The 24134-nt window shown below is 39.7% G+C and overlaps 1 protein-coding gene across 3 annotated transcripts in view; it reads right to left on the reverse strand.

Moving 5' to 3' along the window:
• The window catches only part of LOC128697215 (SLAIN motif-containing protein-like), a 145058-nt gene that overhangs the window by 62251 nt on the left and 58673 nt on the right, over positions 1-24134 (reverse strand). For 2 of the 3 annotated variants that reach the window (XM_053788776.2, XM_053788774.2), the window contains one exon: positions 22084-22125. The exons of the other annotated variant lie outside the window; for it this stretch is intronic. In XM_053788776.2, the coding sequence (XP_053644751.1) occupies positions 22084-22125 (42 nt within the window). The remainder of the gene's footprint in view (positions 1-22083; positions 22126-24134) is intronic. 3 annotated transcript variants of the gene reach the window in all.

Here is a 24134-nt window from a genome sequence, read left to right on the forward strand (position 1 = left end):
AAGTAATTTCCAATTGAGTTAAACGATGTTATTCAATGCTCATAATTCAGACTTCCCAATAAACCTGTTTTAACTATTAAATATACGTAATGAAGAACCTTCACTGAATAATTCTGATCATTTGCAAGTCTGACTACGTATATTTATACATCATACCAATAGCAAATATGTACTTTATCATTATTAGTAAACTTTACAATCTTGGTGTTGAAGCTAAAAATTTTGAGAAACTACTCGCAAATTTGTAATAACACAAACGCCACAAGTTCAAACCCCACCTGTTCCCTGGTTTATTTTTTAAGATGAGATCATTTTAACAACGACTACAGTAACTTAACAAGTCAATGCATGTGAATTACTCAAAAGAAAATTATTACTCAAAAGAAAATTATTTCAACATTATTTTTTCGTTTTTGGATCACCCTGGTTTTTTTGGGAAATGGCCAATGTATTAAGTGTCTCGTACAGGTGGGACCGGCTTTATGGCATTTCGCTAATGCTGCCATTTTCAGTTACACCCATTCTTCATTTATTCAGACTTCCTACAATAAATATATTCACCACTCACTATACAGTGGACCTCGGGTTTACGATATTTTTTCATTCCAGAAGTAGTATGTTCAGGTGCCAGTACTGACCGAATTTGTTCCCATAAGGAATATTGTGAATTAGATTAGTCCATTTCAGACCCCCAAACATACACGTACAAACACACTTACATAAATACACTTACATAATTGGTCGCATTGGGAGGTGATCGTAAAGCGGGGGTCCGCTGTACGTATATGCATTTTTTCGGCCTAGCTCTATTGCTCACTTAATATATGACAAAGTAATAATAATTATTAATATGAGAGCAATTTATCAAATAGGCAACTGAACATTTTCCAAATCTGCAAAAAAAAAAAAAGAATGATAAAAACACATTAAGAGAAAGTTTTACAAATGCAATAATACATTAACGTAGCATAAAAAACTGTCAGAAGCTAAAGGTATAAAGGAATATCACGAGTCAAACAAAATCAAACTTGAAATAAAATTGTCCAGTCCATGGGGGACATACTAATACACAGTACAACAAGTCCTCAACTTATGAACATGTTAGGCACCTTCCATATTGTGTAACAATGTTATTATACACACTAATGATATAGCAATGATATTACACACACTATGGAAGATTCTCAATGTTTTTGTAAGTCGACGACTTACTGTACTGTAAGAATATTATTAAACAATACACAAATTGATATCTGAAGTACTATCCAAGACTGATGTCAGTATGCATGTCTCCACACTCCATTACAGTGGTACCTTAAGTTATGAACTTAATTCGTTCCAGAAGGCTGTTCGAGTGCCGATACCGAATGAATTTGTTCCCATAAGGAATAATGTAAATTAGATTAGTTTGTTTCAGACCCCCAAAAATACACTTACAGAAGCACTTACAAAAATACACTTACAGAAGCACTTACAAAAATACACTTACATACTTGTTCGAGTTGGGAGCTGTTCGAAACTTGAGGTACCACTGTACATTTAAGTGCACTCTACACACTAATCACAAGTGGACTATAGCATGCATGCACCTTGAAAAAAATCTACTTTTCAAAATCATATGAAATGAAAATATAAACAATGCTTGTGGAAAGTTTGTTCTTTGAGACAAATTCCAGAGATTGCATTTTGAAGGTAAATTAAGTTTCCAACTTACAAACAGCATTCATGGTGTTTGAGCTTACAAACAACATCCACAGTGTTGCAACTTACAAATAAATAATGTCCCTGGCATTTCAACTAGCACATAAATTAATTACAGTTCTTTCTTTCAACGCACCAGCCGTATCCCACCGAGGCGGGGTGGCCGAAAAGGAAAAACAAAAGTTTCTCCTTTTAAATTTAGTAATATATACAGGAGAAGGGATTACTAGCCCCTTGCTCCCAGCATTTTAGTCACCTCTTACGACACGCATGGCTTACGGAGGAAGAATTCTGTTCCACTTCCCCATGGAGTTAATTACAGTTATCTAATTAAATATTTCAAATATTACTGTTTCTTATGACCTTCAGTTTTGATCTTTCCACGCTTTTTACTGCAAAACATGGTCAAAAAACAATTTCTCATTTTTCTTGGGGTATATATAGGATGTCTAAATAATGTCTGAAGAAATATACGTATTTATAAAAGGAGACAGGGAAACTAGTTAGTCAGACTTGGGTCTCGGAGATGGGAAGTACAGTAGTGCCTGCACTCTAAAGAAGAGTGAAGATGCTGCAGTTCAGAGTGTCATCTGAACAGTAATTTATGTGTACTTCTGGCAAAACAATGATTGATTGATAGTGAACATGTTTTCTCTTTTAATGGGCCACCCTACCTCAGTGGAAGATGGCTAGTGTGATAAAATAAAATATTATTCTAAGTTTGAAGTGGATGTATAGCATCTTAGTATGTTTCTCAGGGAAAACTCTCCATAAAAAATATATTTGCTATCATTCAAGTCCAACAAATTTTTTTAAATCAACATTTGACACCTTTTCTTAACAATTCAACTTGAACCAAGGAACGAGTTGACTCAAGAAATCGTAATGACACGATTGCAATCGTGTCATTACGATTTCTTGAGTCATGTTGACGGCAGTGAAGGGACTTGAGCTAGAGTTCGTCACGGCCACGCTAGCTGGAGATTCGTCTGTAAAAACTTGCATTTGTGGTCACAGAGGTGCCTGTGCTAACTTTCCTATGGTGTAGAAATATACCTAGTTGGATGAATCTTATTGTGGCTAGCTGGTCTAGTGGCTAACACGACGGGCTGGAGTTTTGAGACTCTATGACCGCGGGTTCAATCCCGGCCGGGGGTATGGTTTTTTTAAGGAACGAGTTGTTTGAATCCGTAGCAAGTGAGTCCTCGAACTCAAAACCAGTGTGTAAGCCGCTCGACCAGCTGGCTCTTAATAAAATTCATCCGATTAAATGTATTTCTGTACATTATATGGTTAGTTTATAATCCCGTTATTATTCGATTTCACAAGTCATGATTCCACTTGTTGGCTTGGGTGCCATGCAAGTGAAGTATCATCTGATGCAAGCATATTATATTTATGCATACTGCTAAAGTGTGGGTCACTCAGAGCAGGAATTGATGGGCACTCAAACCTCTAATATGCATGAAGAGAAAGGACAGTGATAATGACCCAGCAATGTGCAACATACCCATCCATCCTTCAGAATGCAGGCACTGCACTAGCCACTTCCAGAGCTCTGGCTAACTGGTTTCCCAGAATTCCTTCACAGGTGTTACCTTGTAATCAATAGAAAGGCACAACACCGTGGCTGGAACAATACATAAATACCACACATAGGAGAATGAAACGTATGCCGATGTTTCAGGCTGACGGATGACTAGTTAAAGGTCCAAGACAGGCTGAAACACTGTCATAAGTTTCATTCTCCTATGTGAGGGTATTTGAGTATTGTTACCTTGTATATGCTACAGCATAAGATAAATTCCTTGACGAGAACAAAGTCCAGACTTCACGTGTCCAATAACCAAACCAGCACGTGACATTCACAGGCAAATCTTATCTTTATATATAGTATACTACTTCTTGAATATTTAAAGGTATAAACTCAGATGAAGTCATAATAAATGACTAAATAAATAAATAGAAAGATGAAAGGATGCATGAACTGTGGTCCTCAGATTCACAGGTAGGTAGAGCATTGGAATTGTTAATCTTGGAACCACAGTTCAAGCTTCCTGTCCATCCTTCTGTTTTATTCACTTTAGGGTACATTTATGTAGAGAAACAAATACAATGGTACCTCTGGATACGAATTTAATTAGTTCCAAAAGGCAGTTCGAGTGCCGATGCCAAACGAATTTGTTCTTATAAGGAATAATGTAAACTAGATTAATCCGTTTCAGACCCCCGAAAATACACTTACAAAAGCACTTACGTAAATACACATACATAACTGTTCAAGTTTTCAGCTATTCGTATCCTGAGGTACCACTGTACAGTGGACCCCCGGTTTGCGATAGCATCGGCATCAGATAAATTCAGTATTCGATACATTTTAACACAAAAATTTTGCCTCGGTTCCCGTTAAAAAATCCGGTATACGTGATTTGTCCAAGACGTGTCCACGTGTAGCCTGAACTGCCCCGTGAAGGAATTCAAGGATTACATAGACAGTGAAGACTTGAAACCTGAACAAGTGTTTAATTGTGACGAAACAAGCCTGTTTTGGAAGAAATTGCCAAGCAGGACCTACATTACTCAGGAGGAAAAGGCACTCCCAGAACATAAGCCTATGAAAGACAGGCTTACTCTTTTGATGTGTGCCAATGCTAGTGGTGATTGCAAAGTGAAGCCTTTATTGGTGTATCACTCAGAAACTTCCAGAGCATTCAGGCAAAAGAATATCCTCAAGGCTAATTTGTGTGTGCTGTGGAGGGCAAACACAAAGGCATGGGTCACTAGGGACTTTTTCTATGACTGGTTACACCATACACTTGCCCCCAATGTGAAAAATTACCTAATTGAAAAGAAATTAGACCTTAAGTGCCTCCTGGTATTAGACAATGCCCCTGGTCATCCTACAGACTTGGCAGAGAGACTTTCTGAGGACATGAGCTTCATTAACCCTTTCAGGGTCCGTCCCGTAGATCTACGGCTTTACGTTCAGGGTCCAAACCGTAGATCTACGCCATGAGCTCAGCTCACTCTGATAAACTGAGAGTGGTACATTTGGGCCTACATATGAGAGAATACATCTATGTGGTATGTGTGCACCACATAAAACAGATCCTGCAGCACACTGTGTATAATGAGAGAAAAAACTTAAATCATGATTTTTCGATTAAAGCAGCAACTTTGCAGTGTTTTTTCGTATGTTTTTTATAGTTGTATTTGCGATTTCTTGGTCTCATTTGATAGAATGGAAGACATATTTCAGAAATAGAGATGATTTTGATTGGTTTTAGCACTGGAAATGGCTTGAAACTGAGCTCAAAGTAGCGGAAATGTTAAATTTTTGCCGATATTCAAGAGTAAACAAACGACCTCACACGTCTAATACACGTCAGCTGGTGGGTCTAATATACATTCACAAATATGGTGATGATATTTATACAATTATTACAGTATTGCATAACAGTAAATCTTCTATTTTTTGGTGTGAATAAAAATTCATTATGTGAATAAAAAATCAAAATGGAATTTATTTGTAAAGCCTCAAAACATAACTAATGAACAGAGGAAACGTTAGTTTAGTGCCAGGAATGCCTACATTGTTTATTCTGGACCCTATTTTGAAATTGGAATATTTTGAACTTTGTGTTAAATTGGCCAAATTAACAATTTCCGATCACTTTATTTTGTAGTTGAAACAGTTGACTTGGCGATTTCTTGTGCTCAATCGATAGAAAAGAAGTAATACTAGTGAAATAGCTAAGAATTTGGTTGATTGGAATAATGTAATTGGCCTAAAATGGGAGTCAAAGTCGGCAAAATCGCCGATTCGTAAATGTCGCTGACACATCAAAATTCGCGAGAGCATAATTTTGTCAATTTTCCACCAAATTTCGTACTTTTTGTTTTATTACCTTCACAAAAAGATTCTCTACGATTTCATACGAAAAAATAACATATTTTTTTTTTGAAAATTCTTGGACACTGGTGCGTGACTCCAGATTTGGGCCTTGGACCCTGAAAGGGTTAAGGTCAAGTTTTTGCCTCCTAATACCACTCCTCTCCTGCAGCCCATGGACCAGCAGGTCATTTCCAACTTCAGGAAACTGTACACAAAAGCTATGTTTGAAAGGTGCTTTGAAGTGACCTCAGAAACTCAATTGACTCTAAGAGAGTTTTGGAAAGATCACTTTAGCATCCTCAATTGTGTAAACATTATAGGTAAGGCTTGGGAGGAAGTGACTAAGAGGACCTTGAACTCTGCGTGGAAAAAAACTATGGCCAGAATGTGTAGACAAAAGGGATTTTGAAGGGAATCCTATGCCAGTTGAGGAATCCATTGTGGCATTGGGGAAGTCCTTGGGGTTGGAGGTTAGTGGGGAGGATGTGGAAGAGTTGGTGGAGGAGGACAATGACGAACTAACCACTGATGAGCTGCTAGATCATCTTCAACAGCAAGAGGCCACACTTGAGGAAACTGCTTCGGAGGAGGGGAGAGAGAAACTGAAGAATTTGCCTACTTCAAAGAGTAAGGAAATGTGTGCAAAGTGGCTTGAAGTGCAAACCTTTTTTGATGAAAATCACCCTGACACAGCTACTGCAAGCCGTGTTGGCAACCTGTACAATGACAATGTTGTGAACCACTTTAGGAACGTCATAAAGGAACGAGAGGTATAGGCCTCTATGGACAGATATGTTGTGCGACAGAAGTCCAGTGACTCTCAAGCTGGTCCTAGTGGCATTAAAAAAAGAAGGGAAGTAACCCCAGAAAAGGACTTGCTACCTCAAGTCCTAATGGAAGGGGATTCCCCTTCTAAACAATAAGTTCGACACTCTCCCCTCCTCCCATCCCATCAATCATCACCAGATCTTCATTAAAGGTAAGTGTCATGTATTCTATTGTTAGCAGAGTACTACTAACTGTGCACGTCTTCTTCAGTTTGTGTGCATTAACCCTTTCAGGGTCCGTCCCGTAGATCTATGGCTTTACGTTCAGGGTCCAAACCGTAGATCTACGTCATGAGCTCAGCTCACTCTGATAAACTGTAAGTGGTACATTTGGGCCTAGATATGAGAGAATACATCTATGTGGTATGTGTGCACCACATAAAACAGATCCTGCAGCACACTGTGTATAATGAGAGAAAAAAAACTGAAATCATGATTTTTCGATTAAAACAGCGACTTCGCAGTGTTTTTTCGTATGTTTTTTATAGTTGTATTTGCGATTTCTTGGTCTCATTTGATAGAATGGAAGACATATTACAGAAATAGAGATAATTTTGATTGGTGTTAGCACTGGAAATGGCTTGAAATTGAGCTCAAAGTGGCGGAAATGTTAAATTTTTGCCGATATTGAAGAGTAAACAAACAACCTCACACGTCTAATACACGTCAGCTGGTGGGTCTAATATACATTCACAAATATGGTGATGATATTTATACAATTATTACAATATTGCATAACAGTAAATCTTCTATTTTTTGGTGTGAATAAAAATTCATTATGTGAATAAAAAATCAAAATGGAATTTATTTGTAAAGCCTCAAAACGTAACTAATGAACAGAGGAAATGTTAGTTTAGTTCCAGGAATACCTACATTGTTTATTCTGGACCCTATTTTGAAATTGGAATATTTTGAACTTTGTGTTAAATTGGCCAAATTAACAATTTCCGATCACTTTAATTTGTAGTTGAAACAGTTGACTTGGCGATTTCTTGTGCTCAATCGATAGAATAGAAGTAATACTAGTGAAATAGCTAGGAATTTGGTTGACTGGAATAATATAATTGGCCTAAAATGGGACTCAAAGTCTGCAAAATCGCCGATTCGTAAATATCGCTGACACATCAAAATTCGCGAGAGCATAATTTCGTAAATTTTCCATCAAATTTCGTACTTTTTGTTTTATTACCTTCACAAAAAGATTCTCTACCATTTCATAAGAAAAAATAACAAATTTTTGTTTTGAAAATTCTTGGACACTGGGGCACCACTTCAGATTTGGGCCTTGGACCCTGAAGGGGTTAAACTTAATATTTCATGTGGTAAAACTTTTTTTTTCATACTTTTGGGTGTCTTGCACGGATTAATTTGATTTCCATTATTTCTTATGGGGAAAATTGATTCGCTTTTCGATAGTTTTGGTTTACGATGAGCTCTCAGGAACAGATTAATATCGCAAACCGGGGGTCCACTATATTTTACCATTTTTCATTAACATTATTTGACTACAAGGAAGGAAAACTTAAAAAGCAGGAAAAATACTATTGAAGGAAAAAAAATTATTTTTCCAAAATGATAAAGTGCTGTCCCTCTGTAAGCAAATGCAGTCAGAAATTTTTATAGTTGTGATGCTGAAAGGGCTTTTTTTTTTTTTGCGTGTTTTAAAATAAAAATTTTCCTCTCCTAAATGTTGATCATCATCTCTGACACACTGAGTTTTAATACATCTACACTATCACTACACCCTCCATTTAAATGACCTCCCTTTAACTAAACAGTCTAAATGTAGATTTATGTTCACGTGCGTAGCACTCCGAACGTATATAGAGACCAGAACGTTGTGTAGCTTTAAAAATAGGTTGGATAAATACATGAGTGGATGTGGGTGGGTGTGAGTTGGACCTGATTAGCTTGTGCTACCAGGACGGTTGCCGTGTTCCTCCCTTAAGTCAATGTGACCTGACCTGACTAGGTTGGGTGCATTGGCTTAAGCCGGTAGGAGACTTGGACCTGCCTCGCATGGGCCAGTAGGCCTTCTGCAGTGTTCCTTCGTTCTTATGTTCTTATATCTATGTTTTTTCACATGCTTTCAAATGTAAAAAAAAAAATCTATGTTCACAGTGCTACGCACGTAAACGTGGATCTACGTTTAGACAGTTTGAGGGTTAACAGACTCTGGAAATATGGGACAAAATTCTCTGGGTCAGTCGATTTTGAAACAACGAACAAGATCTTTATTTCACAGAGTTGTTCACTAGTTAAAATCATGACAAAACTATCTCATCTTTATCCGCCACAAATGCTATCACCGGCCACTTGCTCCCCACAATTAGTCCATTCAATATTACTATTCTTATAATCAAGGGGGACCACTAAACCCATAGGATTATACAGCCTGTGGGGGGGAGGGGGAATGGAAGGTATTCAGGCTTAATTCAGGAAACTGGAGCACAGATCCAATTCCCTAGATCAAGAGCCCCTCACCAGCATCAACGAACCTTACTTGAGGGGAGAAGTTCATTTAATAGTGTGTTCACTGTACAGCCTCTCCTCACTTAGCGACGTACTCGTTTACCGATGCCTCGGACTTACCAGTATTCATACCTAAATAATGTATATTTGAGCTGATTTCCTCTATTCTGTTTATTACAATATACAGTACACTACTGTATAAACATCTAAAAATATACCAGAAATGTTATAAATAGTGCAAAGGTGACATTAAAACAATATCAAAGATGGTTGACACAAACTTGCCACCATTACAGTATGCTCCTCACTTAGCGACGAATTTAAGAGCGTGGTCTTAGGAACAGAACTCCGTCATTAAGTGAGGAGAGGCTGTATTCTAAACCACAATATACTGTCTTCAGACAATTAAGTAATACCATGTCACAGATGAAAACAAAATGCTACCTCTTTCAAACTTTGATCATTTATCCTGACTTACTGAGCTTATACGAGAAAGAATATTCTAAATCTACCATATATTTTGTTGATGCAACCAAGCAATGTTATATCGAGAAAAATGTATAACAAATCACAGAGAAAAAAATCTGCAAGGAAATCAATCAAGACAAAAATATTAATTGCCTCTTAAGCATTTAATTTTCCGATTTCACTCTGTTCCAAGTTATTTCTGAAACACAAATAACCCAAACACAGGAAATGTAACCTATGACGATGTTTCGGTCTGATTTGGACATTGTTTCATTTTCCTGTGCGGATTATTTGTGTAGTGTTCTAGTCACGGTATTGTGCCTTTGTATTCTTTATTTCTCAATGAACCCCAACATGGAGTTGACTTTTACTTTGTAATTCAAAAGCTCATGTTGCTATGGCTAAGGTGATAGTGCATTTCCAAATGTGTCCTCTTTTTTATCTTTCCTGGTTTATAGAGAGCTGGGTCTTGTATATGTAGGTGTCCCATAGCTCGGTCGCTAGCATACTCAGCTCACACACTGAGGTTTGGAGATTGAATGCCCGGTACGGCTGGAAAACATTAGGGACGTGTTTCCATAAGACACCTGCTGTCCATGTTCACCCATCAGTATAAAATGGGTACCTGTGTGTTAGTGGACTGGTGTGGGTCACATCCTGGGTGTTAGTGGACTGGTGTGGGTCACATCCTGGGTGTTAGTGGACTGGTGTGGGTCACATCCTGGGTGTTAGTGGACTGGTGTGGGTCACATCCTGGGTGTTAGTGGACTGGTGTGGGTCACATCCTGGGTGTTAGTGGACTGGTGTGGGTCACATCCTGGGTGTTAGTGGACTGGTGTGGGTCACATCCTGGGTGTTAGTGGACTGGTGTGGGTCACATCCTAGGTGTTAGTGGACTGGTGTGGGTCACATCCTGGGTGTTAGTGGACTGGTGTGGGTCACATCCTGGGTGTTAGTGGACTGGTGTGGGTCACATCCTGGGTGTTAGTGGACTGGTGTGGGTCACATCCTGGGTGTTAGTGGACTGGTGTGGGTCACATCCTGGGTGTTAGTAGACTGGTGTGGGTCACATCCTGGGTGTTAGTGGACTGGTGTGGGTCACATCCTGGGTGTTAGTGGACTGGTGTGGGTCACATCCTGGGACAAAACTGACCTAATTTGCCTCAAATGCTCTACATAACAAGCGGCTTTCTATATACATATGTCACTGAGGTCAGCTATGGTCTGTATACCTTGTACATGTACTTGTAGAAATAAAGATATTATAATTTATTATTATTATCTACACCCCTCAGCATTTTGCATATCAAATTACAGTGGACCCCCGGTTAACGATATTTTTTCACTCCAGAAGTATGTTCAGGTGCCAGTACTGACCGAATTTGTTCCCATAAGGAATATTGTGAAGTAGATTAGTCCATTTCAGACCCCCAAACATACATGTACAAACGCACTTACATAAATACACTTACATAATTGGTCGCATTCGGAGGTGAGCGTTATGCGGGGGTCCACTGTATATCTCCTCATGGTCTGCATGTGTGTTTTGGTCTTCTATATCTTATCTATCCCCTTCAGTATTTTGCATATTAAATTATATGTCCTCGTGATTTGCATGTGTGTGCATATGTGTTTTGTGATTCTAGTGAAATACTGATAGCAGGCGAGAATAAATTGAACAGTTGGTATTTTTATCCACTGTGTGCAAGAAGGTTAGGTGCTAGTAGAGTGGCAGTGTGTGTAGCTTATCTTGACAAAGAAAAAGGTAATGAAAGTAAAAATGATTGGAAAATAATTTTTTTCAGCACAATGTCCATTTCCCACCGAGCCAGGGTGGCCTGAAAAGGAAGAAACACTTTCATCATCACTCACTCAATCACTGTCTTGCCAGAGGCATGCCGATACTACAGTTCATAAACTGCACCACACCTCCACCCCTCCTTCAGAGTGCAGTCACTGTACTTCCCACCTCCATGACAAGTCTGGTTAACCAGTTTTCCTGAATCCCTTCATGAGTATACTCGATAAATATTTTTTTTTTCAGCAAGTCGGCCATCTCCCACCTAGGCAGGGTGACCCAAAACGAAAGAAAATCCCCAAAATTAAAATACTTTCATCATTCAACGCTTTCACTTCATTCACACATAATTACTGTTTTTGCAGAGGTGCCCAGATACAACAGTTTAAAAGCATATATAAAGATACAATATAAAGATAAATACGTATAAAGAGTTATTGAGTGACTGAAGAGACAAAGTATAATTGTAAAAGAAGATAGAATTAGGCAAGAAAGAGGATAAGTGGGTCACATGTGTTCGATTGATGCTTGCAAATAAGTACAATAAAATGGATGAGATGTTTGTGTTTTTTTTTATAACGCACAAGCCGTCTCCCACCGAGGTAGGGTGACCCTGAAAAAGAATAAGCTTTCACCATAACTCACATCACCACCCCCTGGCCAGAGGTACACCGCCATAACAGCTCAAATTCCCCTCCAAAGTGCAATATTCCTACCCCTCCAGAGTGCAGGCACTGTACTTCTCACCTCCAGGACTCATCAAGTCCTGCAGGTGGATCTCTGTACATTGTAGCAATTGTTGTAATACACAAATAACCCTCACATAGGGGAGAGGAGCTTACAACAGTGTTTTGACTTGGGCTATTTACAAAGTCACAGTATTGAGCCTTTAATTTTTTCTTTAAGTGTTGCAACTGTGTGGAACAGTTGGTACAACAGTAAACTGTTGAAAACTAACTTTTTTTTTTATAGTTATTTATTTTTTTTATTATCACACCGGCCGATTCCCACCAAGGCAGGGTGGCCCGAAAAAGAAAAACTTTCACCATCATTCACTCCATCACTGTCTTGCCAGAAGGGTGCTTTACACTACAGTTTTTAAACTGCAACATTAACACCCCTCCTTCAGAGTGCAGGCACTGTACTTCCCATCTCCAGGACTCAAGTCCGGCCTGCCGGTTTCCCTGAATCCCTTCATAAATGTTACTTTGCTCACACTCCAACAGCACGTCAAGTATTAAAAACCATTTGTCTCCATTCACTCCTATCAAACACGCTCACGCATGCCTGCTGGAAGTCCAAGCCCCTCGCACACAAAACCTCCTTTACCCCCTCCCTCCAACCCTTCCTAGGCCGACCCCTACCCCGCCTTCCTTCCACTACAGACTGATACACTCTTGAAGTCATTCTGTTTCGCTCCATTCTCTCTACATGTCCGAACCACCTCAACAACCCTTCCTCAGCCCTCTGGACAACAGTTTTGGTAATCCCGCACCTCCTCCTAACTTCCAAACTACGAATTCTCTGCATTATATTCACACCACACATTGCCCTCAGACATGACATCTCCACTGCCTCCAGCCTTCTCCTCGCTGCAACATTCATCACCCACGCTTCACACCCATATAAGAGCGTTGGTAAAACTATACTCTCATACATTCCCCTCTTTGCCTCCAAGGACAAAGTTCTTTGTCTCCACAGACTCCTAAGTGCACCACTCACTCTTTTTCCCTCATCAATTCTATGATTCACCTCATCTTTCATAGACCCATCCGCTGACACGTCCACTCCCAAATATCTGAATACGTTCACCTCCTCCATACTCTCTCCCTCCAATCTGATATTCAATCTTTCATCACCTAATCTTTTTGTTATCCTCATAACCTTACTCTTTCCTGTATTCACCTTTAATTTTCTTCTTTTGCACACCCTACCAAATTCATCCACCAATCTCTGCAACTTCTCTTCAGAATCTCCCAAGAGCACAGTGTCATCAGCAAAGAGCAGCTGTGACAACTCCCACTTTGTGTGTGATTCTTTATCTTTTAACTCCACGCCTCTTGCCAAGACCCTCGCATTTACTTCTCTTACAACCCCATCTATAAATATATTAAACAACCACGGTGACATCACACATCCTTGTCTAAGGCCTACTTTTACTGGGAAAAAATTTCCCTCTTTCCTACATACTCTAACTTGAGCCTCACTATCCTCGTAAAAACTCTTCACTGCTTTCAGTAACCTACCTCCTACACCATACACTTGCAACATCTGCCACATTGCCCCCCTATCCACCCTGTCATACGCCTTTTCCAAATCCATAAATGCCACAAAGACCTCTTTAGCCTTATCTAAATACTGTTCACTTATATGTTTCACTGTAAACACCTGGTCCACACACCCCCTACCTTTCCTAAAGCCTCCTTGTTCATCTGCTATCCTATTCTCCGTCTTACTCTTAATTCTTTCAATTATAACTCTACCATACACTTTACCAGGTACACTCAACAGACTTATCCCCCTATAATTTTTGCACTCTCTTTTATCCCCTTTGCCTTTATACAAAGGAACTATGCATGCTCTCTGCCAATCCCTAGGTACCTTACCCTCTTCCATACATTTATTAAATAATTGCACCAACCACTCCAAAACTATATCCCCACCTGCTTTTAACATTTCTATCTTTATCCCATCAATCCCGGCTGCCTTACCCCCTTTCATTTTACCTACTGCCTCACGAACTTCCCCCACACTCACAACTGGCTCTTCCTCACTCCTACAAGATGTTATTCCTCCTTGCCCTATACACGAAATCACAGCTTCTCTATCTTCATCAACATTTAACAATTCCTCAAAATATTCCTTCCATCTTCCCAATACCTCTAACTCTCCATTTAATAACTCTCCTCTCCTATTTTTAACTGACAAATCCATTTGTTCTCTAGGCTTTCTTAACTTGTTAATCTCACTCCAAAACTTTTTCTTATTTTCAACAAAATTTGTTGATAACATCTCACCCACTCTCTCATTTGCTCTCTTTTTACATTGCTTCACCACTCTCTTAACTTCTCTCTTTTTCTCCATATACTCTTCCCTCCTTGCATCACTTCTACTTTGTAAAAACTTCTCATATGCTAACTTTTTCTCCCTTACTACTCTCTTTACATCATCATTCCACCAATCGCTCCTCTTCCCTCCTGCACCCACTTTCCTGTAACCACAAACTTCTGCTGAACACTCTAACACTACATTTTTAAACCTACCCCATACCTCTTCGACCCCATTGCCTATGCTCTCATTAGCCCATCTATCCTCCAATAGCTGTTTATATCTTACCCTAACTGCCTCCTCTTTTAGTTTATAAACCTTCACCTCTCTCTTCCCTGATGCTTCTATTCTCCTTGTATCCCATCTACCTTTTACTCTCAGTGTAGCTACAACTAGAAAGTGATCTGATATATCTGTGGCCCCTCTATAAACATGTACATCCTGAAGTCTACTCAACAGTCTTTTATCTACCAATACATAATCCAACAAACTACTGTCATTTCGCCCTACATCATATCGTGTATACTTATTTATCCTCTTTTTCTTAAAATATGTATTACCTATAACTAAACCCCTTTCTATACAAAGTTCAATCAAAGGGCTCCCATTATCATTTACACCTGGCACCCCAAACTTACCTACCACACCCTCTCTAAAAGTTTCTCCTACTTTAGCATTCAAGTCCCCTACCACAATTACTCTCTCACTTGGTTCAAAGGCTCCTATACATTCACTTAACATCTCCCAAAATCTCTCTCTCTCCTCTGCATTCCTCTCTTCTCCAGGTGCATACACGCTTATTATGACCCACTTTTTATAGTGTGCAAAGCAAATATTAGGGTTTGTAGGGAAGAAAAAATGGAAAAAAAATGGTATTAGTGAATAGTCTTAGATAAGGACATGTCACAATGGTAAATGTTAAATATTCTGATATAGTATACCTTGTCACAGTTGTTTGCAGATGAAGATTCTATTGGGAGTGTCAGAAAAGCTGCAGAAGTTGGTAAGAGAATTTCAAAGCCTGATTACAGTAATATTAATACCATACACAAATAACGCGCACATAAAAGAGAGAAGCTTACGACGACGTTTCGGTCCGACTTGGACCACTTACAAAGTTACACTAACCAGAAGCGGAGCAGGACGGCTATATATAGGCAGGAAGAGGTGGCGGTAGTAGTAGTAGTAGTTGTACAAGAATGGTATATAATACCGACAAGATGAAATTAAGACATGCGCAACACCCGGGCATCCCTATCGTAGACGTTTCGCCATCCAGCCAGCCACTGGATGGCGAAACGTCCACAACAAAGGCACCCAGACGCCACACATGTGTCTTAATTTCATCAGTAGTAGAAGAGGTAGTAGTAGTGGTAGTGGTAGAAGTGGGGAATAAGGAGGACGAGCCAGTCAAATACAAAGGAAGGGGAGCACTGCAAGAGAGCTAGGTGCCCACAGATGGAGAGCAAGCGCACAGAGGTGCGTGAAAGGGGAAGAGGTGAAATAAATGGAGAAGGAACAGAAACACGAGACAGAAGAGAGAAAGATAACCCAGAGGAGAAAAAGGAAAGAGGAAAGGGGAAAAGGGAGAAGAAGAAAAAGAAAAAGAAAAAATGAGGAGTCAGGTTAAGTCACGGGTGTTCTGAAGTTTGGACCATTTTACAATGTAGTGGGAGAGGAAGGCATCTACAGAGACGAAGCCAGGACTAAGATTCATACAAGGAAAGTTGTGTATTAGAGAGGATTCAACTAGATGGCGACTGTTCGAGTTGGAAGTAGGGAAGACAGTTTTAGCGGAAGACCAGTCAATAGGATGGCTATGATCTCTGACGTGACAGAAAAGAGCATTGTTAGTGTCGGCAAGCCTAACACTATTTTTGTGCTCCCTAAGTCTGTCAGAAAGAGATCGACCAGTTTCTCCGAAGTATTGAAGAGGACAGGAGGAGCAAGAAATAGAGTAGACACCAGGAACATCTGTAGAGGGAGGAGAGGTATGAACGAGATTAGTGTGAAGAGTGTTAGTCTGGCGGAAGGTAAGCTTGATGTCTAAGGGACGGAGAGAATTGTTGAGATTAGTGTTAGGCTTGCCGACACTAACAATGCTCTTTTCTGTCACATCAGAGATCACAATCATCCTATTGGCTGGTCTTCTGCTAAAACTGTCTTCCCTACTTCCAACTCGAACAGTCACCGTCTAGTTGAATCCTCTCTAATACACAACTTTCCTTGTATGAATCTTAGTCCTGGCTTTGTCTCTGTAGATGCCTTCCTCTCCCACTACATTGTAAAATGGTCCAAACTTCAGAACACCCGTGACTTAACCTGACTCCTCATTTTTTCTTTATCTTTTTCTTCTTCTCTCTCTTCCCCTTTCCTCTTTCCTTTTTCTCCTCTGGGTTGTCTTTCTCTCTTCTGTCTCGTGTTTCTGTTCCTTCTTCATTTATTTCACCACTTCCCCTTTCACGCACCTCTGTGCTCTTGCTCTCCATCTGTGGGCACCTAGCTCTCTTGCAGTGCTCCCCTTCCTTTGTATTTGACTGGCTTGTCCTCCTTATTCCCCAATTCTACCACTACCACTACTACTACCTCTTCTACTACTACTACTGATGAAATTAAGACACATGTGCGGCGTCTGGGTGCCTTTGTTGTGGACGTTTCGCCATCCAGTGGCTGGCTGGATGGCGAAACGTCTACGATAGGGATGCCCGGGTGTTGCGCATGTCTTAATTTCATCTTGTTGGTATTATATACCATTCTTGTACCACTACTACTACTACTACTACTACCACCACCTCTTCCTGCCTATATATAGCAGTCCTGCTCCGCTTCTGGTTAGTGTGACTTTGTAAATGGTCCAAGTCGGACCGAAACGTTGTCGTAAGCTTCTCTCTTTCATGTGCGGGTTATTTGTATATCGTTCCAGTCACGGTATTGTGCGTTTTTTTGTTATTAATATTAATACCAGTTTGAGCATTAAGCAGGTCTTGAAGTGTTGCAGTGAATAAGCTGAAGGCTACTAATACGTCCATCCGCAATCTGCTTATAGTATGCAGAGAATGTGAAATAAAGAATTAACATAGTATAATGGATTTGGAAAAGGCGTATGACAGGGTGGATAGGGGGGCAATGTGGCAGATGTTGCAAGTGTATCGTATAGGAGGTAGGTTACTGAAAGCAGTGAAGAGTTTTTACAAGGATAGTGAGGCTCAAGTTAAGACTATGTAGGAAAGAGGGAGATTATTTCCCAGTAAAAGTAGGCCTTAGACAAGAATGTGTGATGTCACCGTGGTTGTTTAATATATTTATAGATGGGGTTGTAAGAGAAGTAAATGCGAGGGTCTTGGCAAGAGGCGTGGAGTTAAAAGATAAAGAATCACACATAAAGTGGGAGTTGTCACAGTTGCTCTTTGCTGATGACACTGTGCTCTTGGGAGATTCTGAAGAGAAGTTGGAGAGGTTGGTGGATGTATTTGGTAGGGTATGTAAAAGAAGAAAATTAAAAGTGAATACAGGAAAGAGTAAGGTTATGAGGATAACAAAAAGATTAAGTAATGAAAGATTGGATATCAGATTGGAGGGAGAGAATATGGAGGAGGTGAATGTATTCAGATATTTGGGAGTGGACGTGTCAGCGGATGGATCTATGAAAGATGAGGTGAATCATAGAATTGATGAGGGGAAAAAGGGTGAGCGGTGCACTTAGGAGTCTGTGGAGACAAAGAACTTTGTCCTTGGAGGCAAAGAGGGGAATGTATGAGAGTATAGTTTTACCAACGCTCTTATATGGGTGTGAAGCATGGGTGATGAATGTTGCAGCAAGGAGAAGGCTGGAGGCAGTGGAGATGTCATGTCTGAGGGCAATGTGTGGTGTGAATATAATGCAGAGAATTCGTAGTTTGGAAGTTAGGAGGTGCGGGATTGCCAAAACTGTTGTCCAGAGGGCTGAGGAAGGGTTGTTGAGGTGGGTCGGACATGTAGAGAGAATGAAGCGAAACAGAATGACTTCAAGAGTGTATCAGTCGGTAGCGGAAGGAAGGCGGGGTAGGGGTCGGCCTAGGAAAGGTTGGAGGGAGCGGGTAAAGGAGGTTTTGTGTGCGAGGGGCATGGACTTCCAGCGAGCATGCGTGAGCGTGTTTGATAGAAGTGAATGGAGACAAATGGTTTTTTATACTTGACGTGCTGTTGGAGTGTGAGCAAAGTAACATTTATGAAGGGATTCAGGGAAACTGGCAGGCCGGACTCGAGTCCTGGAGATGGGAAGTACAGTGCCTGCACTCTGAAGGAGGGGTGTTAATGTTGCAGTTTAAAAACTGTAGTGTAAAACACCCTTCTGGCAAGACAGTGATGGAGTGAATGATGGTGAAAGTTTTTCTTTTTTGGGCCACCCTGCCTTGATGGGAATCGGCCAGTGTGTTAATAATAATTAATAATAATAGAAAGTGTGTGTATATATACTGTATTTCACGGTTTTTAAGATTTGTTTCAATGTCTCAGCATCGGACATAACTGGTAGAGCTGCAGCCCACCCCACACCCAAAACTTATAGCTCCCATCACTGACCTTCAGTTTATAGGGTGCAGGCTGGTTCTTGGAGACATGAAAAAAAAAAATGCATCTAATAAGCCACGAAATACGGTACCTAGCTTGGAGTTTTAGAACTTGCTTGCCATGGGTCTAACCCCCACCTACTCCATGGTTTATGTACGTCTGTACAAAAATTTTTTTTTTTTTTTTTTTTTTTTTCAACAAGTCGGCCGTCTCCCACCGAGGCAGGGTGACCCAAAAAAGAAAGAAAATCCCCAAAAAGAAAATACTTTCATCATCATTCAACACTTTCACCACACTCGCACATTATCACTGTACAAAAATAGTGTCATTAAAAAAATACATTTAATGTTTGTCTGGAATATGCATTCATTTCTTTCTGGTATTCTGCATCTTCTAGTTACAGATTATTTTTATTATTTTGATACCACACACACTACTGAAATTTTAACTTGCTTTGTTTTCTGTAATTTTATTTATTAACACATCTGCTGTCTCACACCAAGGCAGGGTGGCCCGAAAAAGAAAAACTTTCACCATCATTCACTCCATCACTGTCTTGCCAGAAGGGTGCTTTACACTACAGTTACAAAACTGCAACATTAACACCCCTCTTTCAGAGTGCAGACACTGTACTTCCCATCTCCAGGACTCAAGTCCGACCTGCCAGTTTCCCTGGATCCCTTCATAAATATTACCTTGCTGACACTCCAACAACACATCATGTCCTAAAAACTATTTGCTCCTATCTAACATGCTCACGCATGCTTGCTGGAAGTCCAAGCCCCTCGCACACAAAACCTCCTTTACCCCCTCCCTCCAACCTTTCCTAGGCCAACCCCTACCCTGCCTTTCCTCCACTACAGATTTATACACTCTCAAAGTCATTCTATTTTGTTTCATCTTCTCTACATGTCCAAACCACCTCAACAACCCCTCCTCAGCCCTCTGGATAATAGTTTTGGTAAACCTGCACCTCCTCCTAATTTTCAAACTACGAATTCTCTGCATTATATTCACACCACACATTGGCCTCGGATACAACATCTCCACTGCCTCCAGCCTTCTCCTTGTTACAACATTCACCACCCGTGTTTCAAACTCGTATAAGAGCATTGGTATAACTATACTCTCATACATTCTCCTCTCTGCTTCCAAGGACAAAGTTCTTTGTCCCCACAGACTCCTCAGTGCACCACTCACCTTTTTTCCTCGTTAATTCTATGATTCACCTCATCTTTCATAGACCCATCTGCTGACACGTCCACTCCTAAATATCTCAATACATTCACCTCCTCCATACTCTCTCCCTCCAGTCTGATATCTAATTTCTCATTACCTAATTTTTTGTTATCCTCATCTCCAGGTAAACTCACCTTCCTCTTTCCTATATTCACTTTCAATTTTCTTCTTTTACATACCCTACCAAACTCATCCCCCAACCTCTGCCATTTCTCTTCAGAATCTCCCAAAAAGCACAGTGTCAGCAGCAAGGAGCAACTGTGACAACTCCCACTTTGTGTTAGATTCTTTATCTTTTAACCCCAAACCTCTTGCCAACATCCGAGCATTCACTTCTCCTACAACCCCACTGAACAACCATGGTGACATCACACATCCTTGTCTAAGGCCTACTTTTACTGGGAAATAATCTCCCTCTCTCCTACATACTCTAACCTGACCCCTCACTATCCTCGTAAAAACTTTTCATTGCTTTCAATAACCTACATCCTATTCCATACATTTGCAACATCTGCCACATTGCCCCCATATCCTCCCTATCATACACCTTTTCCAAATCCATAAATGCCACAAAAACATCTTTACACTTATCTTAATACTGTTCACCTATATGTTTCACTGTAAACACTTGGTCTAAACACCCCCTATCCTTCCTTAAGTCTCCTTGTTCATCTGCTATCCTACTCTCCATCTTACAATTTAATTCTTTCAATAATAACTCTTACCATACACTTTACCAGGTACACTCAAGACTTTTTTTTTTTTAACACATCAGCCGGCTCCCACCGAGGCAGGGTGACCCAAAAGGGTCTCCCATACATAATCACTGTCTTTGCAGAGGTGCTCAGATACAACAGTTTAGACGTCCCTCCAAACTGTCAATATCCTAAACCCCTCCTTTAAAGTGCAGGCATTGTATGTACTTCCCATTTCCAGGACTCAAGTCTGGCTAACCAGTTTCCCTGAATCCCTTCACAAAATACAGTGGACCCCCACTTTACGATCAGCTCCCAATGCGACCAATTATGTAAGTGTATTTATGTAAGTGCATTTGTATGTGTATGTTTGGGGTCTGAAATGGACTAATCTAATTCACAATATTCCTTATGGGAACAAATTCATTCAGTAATGGCACCTGAACATACTTCAGGAATGAAATATCATAAACCGGGGGTCCATTGTATTACCCTGCTCACACTACAACAGCTCGTCAGGTCCCAAAAACCATTCATCTCCATTCACTCATATCGAACACGCTCACACACGCTTGCCTGAAGTCCAAACCCCTCGCCCACAAAACCTCCTTTACCCTCTTCCTCCAACCTTTTCGGCGATGACACCTACCCTGCCTCCCTTCCCCAATTGATTTATACGCTCTCCAAGTCATTCTACTTTTGAAATCTCCTAAAAACCCATGAGTGTAATTGCAAGGTTTTAATAATGCACGTGTGAATAATATAAAAGTCCTGCGAGGACATAATTTTTGAAGTGTTTTGTGGAAAATATGAAACATTCAGCTGAAAACTAGGAAAATCTAAACGGCAAACATGCAAAACAATTAGCTGAATTAATGTCATAAATGAATAAAAGGCTAGAAATTTAGCATCTAGTATAACACACAATAATATAATACCCTCTAGTGCCATATTATACTTGAGAAGAGGTCTAACAGCATGCATGTCCAATGTGAAATACAAAGATTGTGAATGCCACAACAGCTGCACTGATCATGCAATAGCAAGGCTCAATGGTGTTTTTTTTGGCTTCTCTTAATCCAGTTTGAAAAAAAACAAAATTTATACAAGGAAATACTACTGATCAACTGGTTCTTCACTAGATTCAAATGGAGTACAGCTGGTAATAATGAAGAAAAAGACACTGATGAACAAGCTCTGATTGGGACAATTTCGTTCCCTAGAGCTCTACACAAAGTGAAAAACTGTCCCAGGAAAAAGCTCATCCTGCAATAAGCTTTTGTTAAGGCACTATATCCATAAATACTTTCAAGAATCCATTCCACCTTTAAGCCTTGCTTTAAGACCCATAATATATCTATATAAAGCTTTAGCAAGTCATAAGCCACATACCTGGTAATCTTGAGCTTCTTCTTGGGTCAGGAAGCTTTAAACCTGCAATTTGAATCCCTCTTCAGTTAATAGTCAGAGATAGAAAGAGAAATGAAGGAATGTCAGTACACTACGGTAGTAAGGACAAAGAGAGCATTTAAGTGCAGGATTATTGCAGTAATGTCAAAAATGTAACAAATATTATACTACGAGACGACGTTCGGTTGTTTTCAAGGGATCTCCTAGCCTTTCTCCAACAAGTCCCTAAAGTTGGAAATATAAACACATAAGCAGTATAATGTGATCCTTTGTTGACAACGTTTCGGTCACACACAGATCTGTTTGTGACTTGATAACGCCCACTGTGTGGGCGAAACGTTGTCAATAAAGGATCACATTATACTGCTTATGCGTTTATATTTTCCTTGTGTCGGTATTTTATACCATTTATTTCCATCCAGGTCCCTAAAGTTGTCGATTATCAATTCTTTTCAAGGGATCTCCTAGCCTTCAACAAGTCCCTCAAGTTGTCAATTATCAATTATTTTCAAGGGACTCCCTAGCCTTACTCAAACTGACACATCTCGCTCAAGGTGTCTAAGTTATCAATTAAATATACACTAACTGAAAAATTATATACAAATTTAACTACAACTAATGTTTCAGTTGCACTTTCTATGGTAATATCATTCATATGAATAACACCAGTTATCAAAACTTGTTGATACCTTACTGATTCCAATTTACAAATTCTCCACCAACCTGAGCACAAAACAGTGTTGAATCTATTTACTAATAATGAAAAACTAGTGCAGCCAATAAAATCTACAACCTTATTTATCTAGCATTCAAATAACTTCTCAAAAAAGAATTGTATTTTTTTTTGAGCTATCAATGCAATAAAAGAGCATTCGATTCTTTAGCAATGAATCATGACTGAGGTTCAAGTGAATAATTTTTATATAAAGATGTGTATCCTAAAACACTTGTATATTATGAGCCACATGTTTGCTTAATATACGTTATACAGTCAAGAACTTGTAATCTCCTTTTGTAGCAAAACTAAAGTTGGATGAAGATTACAGTGCACTTCCACACTTTGAGTAAGCTCTTGCTGTAATTTGTCATTACTGCATGTACCATGGCATTATTTTGGGTTACTATTGGGTAGACAGTGTAGTAAAGAATGGGTCAACAGGCAAGAGTGAAAGTGCCAATAATGTCAGGTTATGGGTCTCTAAAAGGTCCTGTAATGAGTCGTAAAATGCAATACCGCCTTCACGTCGCCAAGACAAAGTTGGTATACCTTAATATAATTAACCTCAATAGCAAGCAAAACATAGGTTGACGAGTACAGAGACTTTATCAAGACTTGGCTACCTTTCAGGGAGTTATCAACCACGGCAAAATTAATTACTACTTTTTCAACACCCGAATTTAGCAGTTATGATTCTTGATATGATCTTTGTAGTAAGAACCTATACTTCCCACATACTGATGCATATATTATAAATTTTATCATGTTCTTATTTACCCTAAAAATACTGAAAAGAAGGATGTACTGATGAGTTAACCTGAGTAATGAGTGAAATATTAAAATACTCACAGGAAAGCACTAAATATATAACAGTCATACAGCACCTGGGTAATGGTAGATAATCAGGTCTGACTCGTGGAAGGGCAACTCCAATTCCTTGGCTCAAGAACCTTTTATTAGTATCGAGTCAACTCCTTAGAAGAAAGTAATGAGAGCAAAATCCAACCAAAATAGTGGATTTTTAAACCTTTTTAAACTGTCAAGCTAGAATGAAAGTACTCTCAAACAAAAGCAACTGAAATCTATAATACATATATTACTTTAATGTACTCGTTATTGAAAGTTTGCCAGAAAATTCGTTCAATAATTGAACAAAAACCTGCACCTGGAGAGGAACCTAATTATGATGTTTTGGTCTGCCATGGACCACTGACAAGTCACAAGTCGACAATATGTTAGGTAAAAGGACCTATGTGCAACTAATGTGATATTTTACTGTGGCAACGTTTCGCTCTCCAGGAGCTTTATCAAGCCC

Source organism: Cherax quadricarinatus, chromosome 89, assembly GCF_038502225.1.
Source record: "Cherax quadricarinatus isolate ZL_2023a chromosome 89, ASM3850222v1, whole genome shotgun sequence".
NCBI lineage: Eukaryota > Metazoa > Arthropoda > Malacostraca > Decapoda > Parastacidae > Cherax > Cherax quadricarinatus.